At 37.6% G+C, this 15,616-nt stretch overlaps 1 protein-coding gene across 1 annotated transcript in view; it reads left to right on the forward strand.

Annotated features, from left to right (window-relative positions):
• Positions 1-380: 380 nt before the first annotated feature.
• The window catches only part of ZSWIM2 (zinc finger SWIM-type containing 2), a 123,514-nt gene continuing 108,278 nt past the window's right edge, over positions 381-15,616 (forward strand). Inside the window, 1 exon segment of the mRNA XM_075092507.1 lies at positions 381-488. Within this exon segment, the coding sequence (XP_074948608.1) occupies positions 381-488 (108 nt within the window).

A 15,616-nucleotide genomic window follows, 5' to 3' on the forward strand; every position in this document is an offset into this window, starting at 1 on the left:
CCAAGAATCCTCCCATTTACATCAAGTTGCATCTGCCTCTGAATTTAGTACAGGATTTTATTACAAAATACATCAACATCAGAAATCAGAATTGACAGTTTTAAATACCTATGGTAAGGCAACTTTTATCCAAACGTAGGCATCTGGATGAATCCATATTTTCCATCTTCTAATTTTCTTACAGCTCTTCTACCTTTTGGGAGAGCTGTAAGAACCCAATGCATCCAAGCATCAGACCCCTAAAGGTTATAACCACTAGGCCCCAACATTAAACATTGTAGCCTAAAGACAATGCTCTTGTAAGGTTTTTACTGTCTACACACAGAGTGCTCATACCTCAGCTCTCAATCCCTTTCAGGGAGCATTAAGTGCATGTTGACATGACTGCGTACGGACAATCGTGTATCCGCTCCACCCAGCTCACCAGTTCGGAGAAAGCTCCGATCCGGAAGCCACGCAGCAGCATTAACTGGATGCTGAGAGGCAAGGTATGTTAACTCAGGCTCAGTGCCACACAAATTAGGTTACACAACTCCTGGCCAGAAGTGCCTCATATCCGGCCCACTTAGATACAGGGAGAACAGATCTATAACAATATGTTCTTGTACTCTTACACAGGTAGACATACTTAGTATTTTCTCAAAACATAGCACACAATTTCCACATCATCCTATTTTGGCTCTGAACCTGATAGGAAGATGGGTTTAGATAGAAAGGAAGTAGTTTTAATGAGTAATAATCCATTTTCTTATCAATAAAGGATCACCATACTTTTTAAACTGCTGGAGTATCAATTGAAAGATTGTCTAGGGAACTTGTGAAGAAAACATTAAACAAATCCAACAATCAAAATAAAATATCTATTTGAGGTTATCTAAATGTGGTAAAGCCCAACAAAAGGTATATAGATATATTTTTAATTCAGTTTATTGCCTATAGCATAAGTTCAACACATGACCTAATTCATTTGTGGCTGCAATGAACAGGTGTGAGTTGAAAGCCACTACAGCTGTATAATTTTTAGAGAGGCAGAAACACAAAAAGAAAGCAGCAGCAAAGCAGTGGGACTAAAAACCTGTGAAACAAAAATAGATATTTAAGCAGTATTAGTTGATTATCCTGTTTTCTTATAAAAAAGCCACACGTATACCAAATATAAACCATTTGTAAACAGGAATCATAAAGTTGCTAGCAGGCTGCAGCACTGAGCCAAATATATGATTAAAAAAAAGTAAAAGCTACACATACACACAAACTTCTTAGCTGAAACATGTCCTCATGTTTCCAGCCTTTTCAGAAGGTACCTTAAAAACACAGTGCCTCATCTTCTGGATAGGCCCGTAGGATTCCAAGGTTACAGAAACAAGCTGCAATTAAAAAGGGTGTAATGAGGAAAGGTCATGAAAAATGAATAGGAACATGACCCAGCACTACACAGCAGTGAGGTACAAAAACAAGCGGGATGGGAAGGCGCCAGCCAGCACACTTTCCTATCTAATCAGCTGCGTCTCTGATAAAGGAGGAAGTAAGTTAAGGGAGGGAGTCTTCAGCACTTAAAACAATCCCCAAGACTCCATTTCTGCACTAGTAATGTATTGTCTTTAGGATTCAGGCCAAGAGAATAACTAACAGAAAGCTTAGCAGTCACTAATTGTCAGCTTCATATTTGTTCATGGATAATAATGACCTGCTTGAACTAGGACAGCAGATACTGCTTTTCACAAGTTACTTAGCACTATCAACACAATGGTGCGTATTTCGGTCTATGAAGCCTCACAAAACAAACCCTGATACACATCTCTACCATGGCAAGGCTGTGTGGGTGCACTGTAAGTGCCCAGTCCTGTGCTGACTTTCACACTTCATTTCTCCTTAAACATCTCAATGACATTTCAGGCAGACTGTTCTGATTCCTCACTTTTTGTAACAATAACATGACCACTGCAGATACTCTCTGGGAGAAATGTGACTAAATCTGAGTTTTGAAGAAGTAAAATTTCTTTAGATGCAACACAGTGTGAAAAGATTTCGGATTTAGTTACTTAAGAGTTCTGATCATGCACAAAGCTTAGAGCAGCTAAGAAGGTTAACCGAGACCTGCCACCCACCCTCCATGAGGATGCACAGACAACAGAGATCTACAAGAATCAGCTGTTCATTTACTGCAGTTTATGGACTAGCACTTAAGACAAACTGATAAGTAACATATTTCCATGGTTGACTACCACATAGTTTTATTACTGGAACAAGAATACATGAATTCTGCCAGAAAAAAAAAACAGGAAGTCTTGAACTGAAGAAACGAGGGGAGAAATCATTACTTGTATCATAAGCCATTTCATCACCCATTACCGTTCATAATCTGCATTTAATTTCTTTTTTAATTTTTCCCTTGTCAGGCATCAGATGCTGGGTTTTGCTACACTTTTCTCCATTATTTAAAGAATTTTTACTCTCCTGTGCTCCAGACAATCCATGAAGTTACCTGCATACTGTAACCCAGGATATTTACTTTTGCCTTCATTGGGCTTTCAAAAATAAGCATAAATTATGTTCAAAGGATGGCAAAGGTCTTCAAAACATTTACTGTATTCTATTACCCATACCATTCATATTTTTCTTTATCATGTCTTATTCCAATTATAGTGTCATAAATAGCACAATCTAGGTAAACCTATGTGCAGCCAAGAATTGGTGCTTGTCAAGCACTTTAATTTAAAAAGAAAAGAGCACTGAATGACAGAAAAAGTTGGGGTTTTTCAAACACAATCCTCCTTGCTTGTGAACATCCTTTTTTTTTTCTGCATAAGACTAGTTTTAATATTAATTACCTCTTTGAATATTGCTTAAAATATGAAAAAAATTATTAAATAATTGCATGCTTTGTTGTTGTGTGTTAGGTGTTGTACTAGCTGAGTGCCTTGTGAGATGTTGAATCCTGCTGTCAGGGAGTAAGCTGTTTTGTTTCTTATATGGAGAAGCATAGCTGTCTATTGCTATAGGAACAAACAGAAGATTAAATGGCACAGAAACTTGAACTGGAAAACTAAGAGAGAGGGAGATCAGTCAAAAAGGCTGTTCCATCTGTGTCCTCAACCTTCTCTTCCTGTCATTTTAGAGATATGTATTTGCTAAGGTCCTGTGGAAATCACGTGGCTGGATCTGAAGACCATCAAAATCCATTCCTCACCATGATGTTCTCCTGCCGAAATTGTCTGAATTCGACACCTAAGTTAATTTTACCTGAATTATTGCAGTTTGCTCGGCATCCCATCTGAAGAGGCAGAATCACCAAATGGGGCAGGCAGCAGGAAGCTAGCTGCATGCACCTCTATGGATGTCTGCCTCAAGATTCTAAAGGTGACCACCAAAGGAAGAATAGAGCTCGCAGAGAAATGCACAACTTCTGGCCAAATGTCCCCATTTGGGGAGAATACAAAAGGATTCTCTGGGCAGGCTCCAAAATAATTTTTTTGAGAATTCATTCATAAATATGTTTCAGTGCTTTGCTGTGTTAATTCTGAACAGCACTCCAGAGCAGAACTGCAACATATTTGAAATGATTGCTTTGGCTTTGATTCAATAATTACTTTAATGAGAAAAGTGAAGTGTGTATATTAAGATATCTTGCTACACAAGACAAGCTGCTTCACCACAGCTGTAATTCATTAGTCATTATTAAAGCTGGTACGCAGAAAATTGCAGGCTCCAGCTTCCCAGGATTAGATAGTTTTAAAAAGCTTTAAAGCAAAGTAGTTCATCCATTTGCATTCAGGCCAAACATGTTCATGATCATTGATTTAGAAAAGACTAATTGATTTGTATTTACCTATACGTCATATAAAAGCAAAAGTGACTGAAGGAAGTATTTGAATATTCCAAATTAAATGGGAATGTGGTTCAACTGAATATTCCACTAAATTCCAGATTACGTTCACATCCCAGTAAGTGTCTCCTGTCGTACTCTGGATAAAAACATTCTGAGATGAGTTCTGCAGTTTGCTCTGTTCCATGTGACCAATCATCATCATTTTATAGTCAAGTGAAAAACACCTATTTTGAAAAACAATTGACCTAATAGTCTTCCACACTTCAAAATTACTTCAAAGATGCTGAAAAAACAGCAAAACCCCCCAAATCCAACCAAAACCCTTCAAAAGTTTATACTATGATAAATAAAAAAGTTGGAAACAGAGCTACATGAATCATTTTATTAACAGATTTCAATACCTTCTCAGGTTTCCAAAGTCTCAGTATGAATTTTGAGAAGACTTGTTTTAAAGGTTGACCCAAAGTAAGTATTAAGGCATTATTCATATATTATTAGGATGCATTTGTGGCTGATTAGGCTAGCATTTCTTTCTCTTTCAGAAAACTAGCCTCTCCTTTTACAGAGAGGATTATGGTCTGGGAATTACCTTGGGAAAGGCTTGCTCATATGCTTCTATTTATTTCTACAGTCACTTTTCTTTCTTTTTCTTCCCTCCTCCCCTGGCCCCAGTCTAGTTCTCTGGACTGTTTCTCAACTAGAACACCTCAAAATACTTCAATAGCACCACTTTTCTACCTTCTTCATATTATGGGGAAAGGAGAAGCCTTTATATCCATTAGGAACAAAAGAAAAGTCTCATAAAATTGGAAAAGGAAATTTCAGACGGTAATGACTTGTCTACATACATGAGGTTTTGAACCAGACGTAAAAGCCGTTACTCTTCTTATTCTGATCTCATTATTTAAAACTAAAATGGAAACCTCACAAGAAATAATAGCTTTTATGAAACACGATTCCTGGAAAGTGAAAATCAGGCAGTGAAGAAAGGCAGCTATAATTTCCAAACTTCAAACACATGGCATAAATCAGCCTACATGCTAGAAAGCCAGCCTCTCCACTCTGCCTGGACAAGAAAAGAGACAGACAGCAGAATGAAAACTTGTCATAAACCAGGAAATAAACTTGCTTTCTACCTCTCACTGGATCAGAGAATGGGATTAACTGTCATCAGAAAGTGTGTGGATCATAAATGAGGCACATCCTCCAGGCCTGAGAAGTTAAGGGAATGACTTGACCAGAAAGGGAAGCAAACCAATTAATTCTGCTTTTATAGCTGCTGGCTTATAGCACATGTGAAAATGAACCCAGATCAAAAGAACAAAGTAGCCTGGATTACTAACCAAATAACTGATGCTGGAGAAGCACTTTTACTCTGTTTCCTATTTACTGGAGTACCATCTCCACCAGTTCCTGCTTTCCCAGAAGCTGCAGGGAGACACTTTATTCCAAGGACGTTTTCACAGTTTCATTTTAACTTTATATTATTTTTAACCAGATTCACTCAGACCTACCAATCAACTATTCCTTAGATTATAGATTGCCCTGAACAAAATACATTTTGTAAAAATGTGAATCAGATTCCTGAGTATTAGGAACTGGTGTGGTGCTACAGACTGCTTCTGAATTCCCTTCCTTGATGAACTTTTCCTAGTTTAAAACTTATTGTCACTGTATGAATAGTTGTATTTATTCCAAATGATAGAAAAATGGCAGCTTTGGGGATTATAATCTTCAAAAACTGTGCTCATTACTTGGAGTTTTAATGTTTACAATCAATGCATAATTATGCCAGCATTCCCAAGTACATGCAATTATATGCAATTTTTAGAAAAGAAACAACAAAGAAACAAAACTTGAGTTACTGCTTCCTTTGATAACCCTTCACCTATGCAATTAATCATCAGTCATGAAACATTACCACAAACTCCAAATAATACGATGCATACATGGCTCCAAGCATGTAAATTCTAACAGTAATTTGTTGCTTGATATCATGCTTTTGGGTTTTGCTGAATTAAGGAAATAGGCACTTGACCTGCCAGCCAGGATGCCATGAAATCCTTGATTAAACAAGCAAAGATGCAGCTGGTCAACTTGCAGTTCACCTTTTTAAAACAAACTTCGTAAAAAACTTATTAAACACCAACACTTTTGTGAGACTTTGCCACATCGTTTTTACCACATTTGCTTTATTTATGAATCCACAAGGAACCTTTTTTCTCAGCAAGAGCGCATCTGCTCCAGGGGCTGATTTCTCAATCAAAATAGCAGCCCACTATATGTAATATCACAAAGAATTACTATGTAAATTATTTTGTTTTGATAAATATGATGTAATGAGGGGAATAAGTACTTCTCTAGAAGTAATCACTTCTTTATAAACACACAGGACTTGCATTCAACCAAACATAAAAAAAGAGAAGGGTTAAAATAGAATACCTAATTTTGATTTGACATCTAACAACATACCTGCTTAGTATTAGTTATTCTACATCTGACTTAGATCCTTCAGAGATGTCAATTAGCCACAGAGAAGCCATCCCAACTTTAAATGATGTGTAAATGGATTTTCAAAGCTTCTAAAAAGTTGCAGCAGCTTTTTACACATTTGGAACACTAAATATTGAAAATGTACATTGGCAATGACTAGCGCACAAAGAATTGGCATATTTCAGAAATGAAGAGGTTTACCTACATATAGCAAATTAAACTGAAAGGTTGCAGGGGTACAGCTTTTAAATCCAACCCCCACACCATCAGATATTTTTAAATTTGGATGATAACAACAGTAGCAATACAGAGGCTTTTACTTTTTTCTCCTTTTTTCATCTTTGTAATTCCCACAAATTAAATCAGAGTTCTGCATAGCAACAGGCAAATTCTGAAAAGACTTGCTCAAAGAAAAATCAAAATACATATCAAAAGCACTCCTAAATATACACAGATACAATCATGAAGTTTCAGGTTGGCTGAGCAAACTTCTCTTTTCAAATATCCAGGATTTTATGTTATTTATCAAGCTGGAAACAGAGTCTGTTGGGACCCTCTTAGGGTATTACACACAGTGTGATGATCTGTGATTACAACAATACAGTGCTAAGGGCCAAATCCTGATAGATGTTCTTGAAGCATCATAACGGAAAGGTCATCCAGGCCTCCCGGTACTGAGGGTTGGCACTGTCCCTTCTTCCTGTCCACTAGTCCTTTAAACACACCCTTTTATGCTTATCATATACAATTATGTATTGCAGATTGGCATTGTACACAACCATGTAATGGACCTTGATGGCTATTACCATTAAGGGGTTTTCCTCACAGTAAGAGAAGTCCAGACTGCTTATGTATGAGACTTCTGGATTTTTTGCACTGCCAGGATGGCACAAGCAACTGGAAAATCCTAGCTTGGCTTTGCACCCTTATCAACATATTTGTAACCACAAAATACAACAGGTATTTTTCATTGTATCATAAATCACCCACAAAACCAATAGTCAGCATGTCTACCATCTGCAGCTAGGAGGCACTAGTATTTTATCATCTCCCCTTTCAGAGTGACTGATTTATTTTACAGGTGCCTTTTTGCAATTCACTTACATTCTAAAAAACCCCAAACAACAAACCTTCTCAGTCACGGGCTTGTATATTTGCAAATGTGGGGCTTTGTAAACCTGATCTCATAGCGGCATAATTATTATAATATTGCTTTCATGACTCATTCAGTGATTACATGATAACTAGCCACTCCTTGTCACTCACCATTTGCCAACACAGTGTTTAGATAAACCAGAATGTGCTGACCGAAAAGCACATGCTGTTGAAAATGCACTTAAATTATATCACAAAGTTGCTCTTTTTTTTTTTTTATGTCCCTGAGTAATTTTAGCATGTGAAACACAAACACTGAAGTTGTGCATCCTTTAAATTGTAAAATCAAAACAGTATTTGGTTTAGCTTCAAGTCTTCTCTGTTGTATTTACAGCCAGGCTTAAGAACAAACCATAAAAAAGACTTTTAGCGCCTTCAGATCTGCACTGACTTTCGAGCAAGAATATGTTCCTAAGTCCATCCCTGAAGTTTGTTACCACAAAACTGACAACAAAGGGTGAGCAGTTCCCTAGAACTGACATAAAATTTCACACTTGCAGTTGTACTACTGAAGGAGAAGGTGGGGTTGAGAAGGGAGAGAGACAGATTGCTGTGGCCTTTATCAAATCACACCACTCTCTCTCTGCCAGATTTCTCTCTACCACATGCCCAGTCCCCACAGGGAGGTGAAGTGGGTGTTCTTCACTGCTACCAATTTTTCCACAATGTTGTACCACGCAATTCAGAATGCACATTAGCAATTTAGTACTCTGTCCAGCATCTCTCCCTTCAACAACATGGAGATTGCTCAATCTTTTCTTGAAAAACAGAACCACACAAAGAAGTCCCAGGCCAAGTCCCATCCCTGGGGTGTTTCAGAACCTTCCTTCTGTGTGAGGCGACACAAGTCACCCTCACAGCATTCCTCATTACAGGGATTTTGAAGATTTTCAGAACTGATTCATGGAAAGACCACAGAGCAGACATTTCAGAGGTTTTCTGAAAATGATGATCATCTTTATTTATCTCCTTTTAAGGTATTAATGAATAGGTGCTGCTTTCCCAATTAGAGAAAAGTGGCTTATCCAAAGGCTTTGGAGCTTAGCTAAAAGACTTGCTCTTTCTTTCTGTTTCTGTTTCAGACCCTGAAAACTCTGTTAGTACATGCAATTTATAAACCTAATCACTGTAACTTCAAATGAATAATACAGTGCTTAAGATCAACACTCTACCAAAAGAAGCCAAAGGTATTAAATCTTAAGAAAGCCAGTATAAGCCTATTTTCATGATGTTTACAGTACACAACTATGCAATCTCAAGATACCTGGAGAGTTCAGATAATGACATAAAGATCAAATAAACAGCAAATTTGGTGCTTTTGGGGAATTAAATTCAACTTCCTGTAACTAATAAACCAAGTTGGAGAGAGAAGAATTAAAGAAATGCTATAAATATTGTTCAAACAATACTTAAATACTGAACTTTTTTACCATTGATGCAAATGGGGCAAATGGCTTAAGTTAAATGACCAGCTATATGCAACCAGTAGATTGGCTTAAGTTAAATGATCATTAACTTAAGCCAATCTACTGGTTGCATATAATTACCATACACACAGTTTTATCCACACAATAGTGTACAATTGCAAAACTAACACAAATCTGCTACAAATATTATGCTGACAGGTATAGAACTGACATTCTTTGTCAGAAGATACATAGATGGTAGATTGACTTCCGATGTTTTATTTAGGTTTAGTTCCTCCAACTCAACCACTGTGAGGGTGGTTGAACACAAGAACAGGTTGCCCAAAGAGGTTGTGGAGTCTCCATCCTTGGCAACAGTCAACATGGAGATAGCCTCGGACAACCTGGTCTAGTTGATGCTGCTTTGAGTAGAGGCATTTAACTAGACAATCTCCACATGTCCCTTGTAACCTCAACCACTTCGTAATTCTAAAAGAAGACCTCTTTGAAACCCAGTCTGGGGACAATGGAGACTTCTATGTTTTGGTGAGTTCTAAAGCTGATGTCAAAGAAATAACCTTGGTTTTTTATTTCCCTTTGGTTCTTCTAGAACAAGAACTTCTAGAGATGACTGAAACTACCCTAGTGAGACCAACCTTTATATTTGAGATGCATACTATGATGATATTATCTTCACTATGACCTTAAAATGAGACTGACTTGCATTACAGTATGTTTGAATTAAAAAAAAATAATGCTGGATGTTGGGGGGGGGCGGGGGGGAAACCAAGGGAAATGCTTCCTCTTATATTTCTATTTTTAGCACTAAGCTTGATATGACCTTGAATTTCCCATTACATAATCAGATATAAATATGCACATTTACTGATGAGATTTTACGGATTACTGGGGAAGAGGGATCATGTACCTTTGGACTCTGATTATGCCTTTATCATTTTCAAGAAACATTTTTTTAAATTCTCAAAATTGATGCATTCCACACTTAAAGATACTCCACACTTAAATGTATTCCTTATTTATATATATTCAACCTGGATTATATCTAGGATATTAAGGTTCATTTCTGTAAAAAATGCAAAACAAAGGAAGTATTAACCTACAGAGGACACATGACATGACAGTGCACTAAATAGATGGACTGATTGTCACTTCAAAATATTTCAGAGCATATGTAACCTCTGAATTTTTTTTCTTTGGTAGATGACAAGCAGAAAATGAAATCCCCATTATTCTGTATAGTCAAGTTCTCCCATGCTGAAGAAGCAAACATATGATTAAGTCTTAAGAGTATTTACTATTAAAGAAAATTAGAACAAAACAAACATTTCCATGTGATACAATATGTAAAGAAAAATGATTGTATGTAGATACTGGCAACATTTTGGTGCTGTTCAAATATTTTTCATTTTACCACTTCAGCCTATAGCTGAGCTGAAGAATAAGATTTAAGTTCCTTATTCTGCAGCCCAGCTATAGGCATTTCTAGCTTTTTATGTTGATAACATATACAAGGACTTAAAGGTTCAAAAATTTTAACAAAATTCTGACTTTGCTCCAATGTAAATATCACCCACATGTGACAGCTTTAAGAGTCACTAACATTTGATCTGATCTAAAAAATGTTTTTAAAAGTCAAAGGACAGATCTATTGCCCAACCCTGTTCACCAATAAGCAGAGGTCATTGTACTAAAGAACAGCCAATCATACAAAAGTCAAAAGCAATTCCGAGTAGTTATAGTAGCAAGAATAATTTCAGGATTCTCTCAAAATACTTTTTAAACTTCAGTGTCTGAACTGCAAGCAGCTCATGGATCACCAATTCAAAACTCAGTTTAGTAGCTGATAGTCTACTTTTCTTAACATGACCCTAACCTTTCTGACATGCTTATAGGAAACACCCTACAGCTTTCTGCCTCTGGTTTTGCATGTTCAGCTTCAAATACCTGTAGGGTTTCAAGTGTGGTTCTTACTAAGAGAGGCCAATTTTAAGAACAGGTACTTGTTTAAGTAACTTAAAATACTCAAAACAAAAAACTAATGCATACAGCTAAGCACAAATTATCACTACTCTATACGACAAAGCACTTTTTGAAGTTACTTCTTCAGACATTCTTATTGTCCGGTAAGCCACTTTGCACTACCAAATGAGCACAACCCAAGGTGCAGGACATACTGGTCTTATGGTCTATTACAAAGGAAATGAGATAGGAAATAAAAATACTCCATTAATGGAGGCTGTCTGTCTGCAGGAAGCTTATTCATGTACATCAAGAACAAAACACTTCTGATACTATCAAAAATAGGATGCTGGGAGAATAGGATGTAATATTTCGGACATTTCTCTAGGGACATTCACTTTCATTTGGACAACTTATATGGAAGTAGAAAGCGGAAAGGTTGAGATTATTTATAAAACTGTCCTGTTTCTGAGACTCAAGTTGGCACATAGGTTGGAAGAATCATGCCACAATTTCAAAAAAATCACACATGCCTCACCTAACTAAGGCTGCCTAAAAAATCATATATGCTCCCTAACAGGCAACTGAGGGAAAGAGGGTAATTCATCCTACCATGATAAATCACCATCATGAATTTCAACATAAATGAGAGAATCCAGCTTCATGAGCCACATAAACGAATACCCAGACCACAGGAGCACCTGCATATGAAGTTTTTACTGTAGTTCAGGATCAGAAGTTATTCAAAGACCAGTTCTGGAAGGAAAGCTGTAAGACTTTAGCACCAGCATAAGTGGCAATGACTTCAGAGGTGACAAATAAAAATAAATAATAAAGCACTATTAACAAAATGTAGGGCTTAGACTTAAACTACTCAATTATTCTTTACAAATATGGTGATGCTATGTTATATTAGGTCTGCATCATTAAAAGGTGCAGAGAAATCTGACAAAAAATACCCCATGTTTTTTATGCCTCCCCCACTCCATCTTGGTCCAACTGACCATTTTCAACTGATTGTTTCATTTTGAAATGTGTGTATTTTATATTCCTCATGTGTATGTATTTCTACTCTGAATTTATGTTCTATAGACATTGGATACAATGTACAATTGATTCAGGGAACAGTACTGTTTAACATCATCATCAATGACGCAGACAGTGGGTTCAAGTGCACCCTCAGCAAGTTTGCAGATGACACTGAGCTCAGTGGTGCAGTTGACACGCCTGAGGGACAGGACACCTTCCAGAGGGACCTGGACATGCTCAAGAAGGGGGCCCACCTGAACCTCATGAGGTTCAACAAGGCCAAGTGCAAGGTCCTGCACCTGGGTTGGGGCAACCCCCAGTATCAATACAGGCTAGGGGTTGAAGGGAGTGACAGAAGCCCTGTGGAGAATAACTTGGACGTGCTGGTGAATGAAAAGCTGGACATGAGGTGACAATGTGCGTTTGCAGCCCAGAAAACCAACCGTATCCTGGACTGTATCAAAAAAAGGGTGGCCAGCAGGTCAAGGGAGGTGATGCTGTTCTGGTGAGACCCCACCTGGACTCCTGCATTCAGCTCTGGAGCCCTCAGTACAAGAAAGACATTGACCTGTTGGAGCGGGTCGACAGGAGGGCCACAAAAATGATCAGAGAGATGGAACATCTCTCCTATGAGGAAAGGGTGAGAGACTTGGTTTTGGAGAAGAGAAGGCTCCACGGACACCTTATTGCAGCCTTTCAGTATTTAAAGGGAGCTTATAAAAAAGAGAGGTGGTAGATGCCCCATTGCTCAAAATATTCAAGGTCAGGTTGGATGGGGCTCTGAGCAGCCTGATCTAGTTGGAGATGACCCTGCTTATTGCAAGGGCACTTGGATTAGATGACCTTTAAAGGTCCCTTCCAACCCAAATGATTCTATGATTCCTTCCTTGATTGGTCACTTTCCCTAATACACTAGAAAAAGGGAAAGAGATAGGATAAGTGCATTTGAAAACTAAATTATCTAGAAATCAGCAAAATGTGTTGCTCTTTTAAGCAACAGAAGGGTAACAAAGTGAAACCTCAAGCTGTCAGAGTATTCCATTTTCTTTGCAGTTAAGGGACAGAGGAAACCAACTCTTCATTGATTTCTATTTCACAATTCTTGTCATGTTTCAACAATTGGTACCAACCATAGAGGAATGCACACCATCTGAATATGTATTTCCCTATAGCCTCTCCCTCCAAGTATCCTCATTTGCCTCATTTAACTAATTTTGTATAATAAGGATACCAAGATGAGGCACTCAGAGTTCCAGGCTCCGCTGAGGGAAGCTGATCTGTGAAAAGATGTTATTGTTAGAGGTCTTGCAGGAATGGCTTGCCTTTTCCCCACTGTCTCTAACTTCTGCCTCCTACCACTCTACTGTTGCTGGGAATAGCTAACATTTCCCTGAGCAAAGACGTGGGCACTCCCTGGCAGACCTTCTCGGGGAAAGGTCTGAGCTTAATCTGTTGCAACAGGCTGGAAATTCTGTAGTAACTATTTAAATATATCTCCAGGTTTCATAGTTAATGAGTCATTCTGACAGAAAGATAACAGAAAATCCAGAAACGTTTGAAAGAGAGGAGAAAGAAAGGTACCTCCTCCTAGCTTCCATATTTCAACTCCCTAGGCCTTTCTCATTCTAATTAGAAGAGACATTTCTAATAGTTTCTAATCCTGCACTAGCCCTATACCACACCAGCTGGTCTGTGGCTGTAGCAACTTAACTTAGCCCAGAAACATCCTCTTTATCTAAGGATCAGAGCAAATACTCACCCTTTAGTGGTGTAGACCTCTCACACAAAGCCCAGGCTAGAATCCCATGCAGGATCCATAAGCAAGATGGTTACAATAAGCATTAATCCTATAACTCCAGGCATCAAAAATAAAATTCAAAACACATCTGAACAGTATATTTTCCTTTCCTCGTGAGTGTTGTTATTTCAGTGACACCTCTATAAGTGGAATCAGGAACAGTAAGTAAAACATAGTTGAAACTCGAGTCAGGCAAGCATTATTTTTTTAAAAAAATCATAACTATTCCAATTTTTTGAAAGTATAACGTGCTTTAGAATACTCGAACTCAGTATGAGAAACTGTCCTAAATATAACTTTTTCAAATTCTAAAATACTCTGAAACAGCAAAACACTGTCAGAATTATTCTCCTTTTTTGCCTAGATTTACTTGACACAGTGTAAGTCTTCCTTTTAATCCTCACTTAATTGACACACACTGTTAAAGTGAACATTACCTAAAGAGATCATTTCAAATAGCCCTGAGATCCTGGAGAATAAGAATTGCCTAAGAGTGAAAATTACACCAGTGGCCTGAAAGACCAATTTACACTGTGAAGGAATGTTAAAATGATTGTGATTAGTGACTAGCCAGATCTGTCATTTCCTTCTTTCAATTGTGTTTATACAGGTCATGCAGTTTCCACTGAGACATTTATTCAACTCTCAAGGTAACTGTCAAACTTGTAGTTACAGAACTCCTCTAGAATAAATTAATGGACTAACATCAAGACCTCACACTAAAATATTATATTTAGCCAATTTAAAATGCTTGGGTGTGTTCCATAAATTACACACATCAACCTTTTTAGTTATATTCCTCCTCTTTTTAGCATTAACTACTGAACAAAATAACACCGATTATGAAAATTAATAACTCCCACTACTAGCACACTTTTGCTTTCTAAAACGTTACTGAAAGACATATCCATTATTGCAGTCCCCAAAGTAATTTCTACAGGCTCTCCTAATAACTGTGCCTTTTCTGTACAATGGTAACTCACCAATTATGCTGTAAGTTTAGGGCAGTATTTTAGATTCAAGGCTGAGTATGTTAAAATAGGCTGTATGTCAAACAGGTGTTGTGGGCTTCACGCAAATACGACTGTGTTAAACAGCCTATAAGCTTTGTATGCAGAAGGTCACTCTGAGAGGATAACATCGACTTCTCACCTTAGATGTCTTAGACTTTGAAAACCAGCAAAGGTAAAGAAGTTGGACAATAAAATGTAATCATGCTTTATTGATGATCTACATTCTTTTTACTTCTCTATCTTCATCACATTTCCTTTATGTATAACACCGGTCACATAATGTCACATCAACTAGAGTAGGTAGCCCAAGGCCTTGTCCAGTTGGGTTTTGATTGTCTCCAAGGATGCCTACTCTACAGGTTCAAGCTTTTACCTTACTCAGCTAAACTGACCTGCACTTGCCATAAATTTTGATTTAGGCTTCTTATAGTCAGCATTTTGCTCAGAGACATCCAAAGTTATGGCAACGGCACAGCTTCACAACCATGGTTTGAGGAGAAAGTACTGAAGACTAAAAGGAACTTTCTATTACTACGGCTACTCAATCCTTCAGTTAAAGCAGGAATTACATGAGTTTTTTGGTCCGGATTTATTTGCTGTGAGGATTCAGTCTGAGAAAAGACCATTTGCACAGGTTATCAAATAATAAGTTAACTTCTTCAAGTTGCTTCAAGATTACCAAGCAATCAAGTACTCTGGACAAACTCAAATGATTTAAGAACAGTCATAAATAATTCTTTGTTATTTGGGTAGTGTGTGGGTAGTTGTTAGGTTTTTTGTTTTCTGCAAATGAACATTACATATGGGATTAGGATCTCCTCATAGCAACAATTCCCACAAATACAGAAAGCAGTTGTGTCATCACAAGTGTTCTGTCCCTACACATTGGGTGGAAAATTTGGAAAAGAAATCT

Source organism: Phalacrocorax aristotelis, chromosome 5 (assembly GCF_949628215.1).
Source record: "Phalacrocorax aristotelis chromosome 5, bGulAri2.1, whole genome shotgun sequence".
In the NCBI taxonomy this organism is placed as follows: domain Eukaryota; kingdom Metazoa; phylum Chordata; class Aves; order Suliformes; family Phalacrocoracidae; genus Phalacrocorax; species Phalacrocorax aristotelis.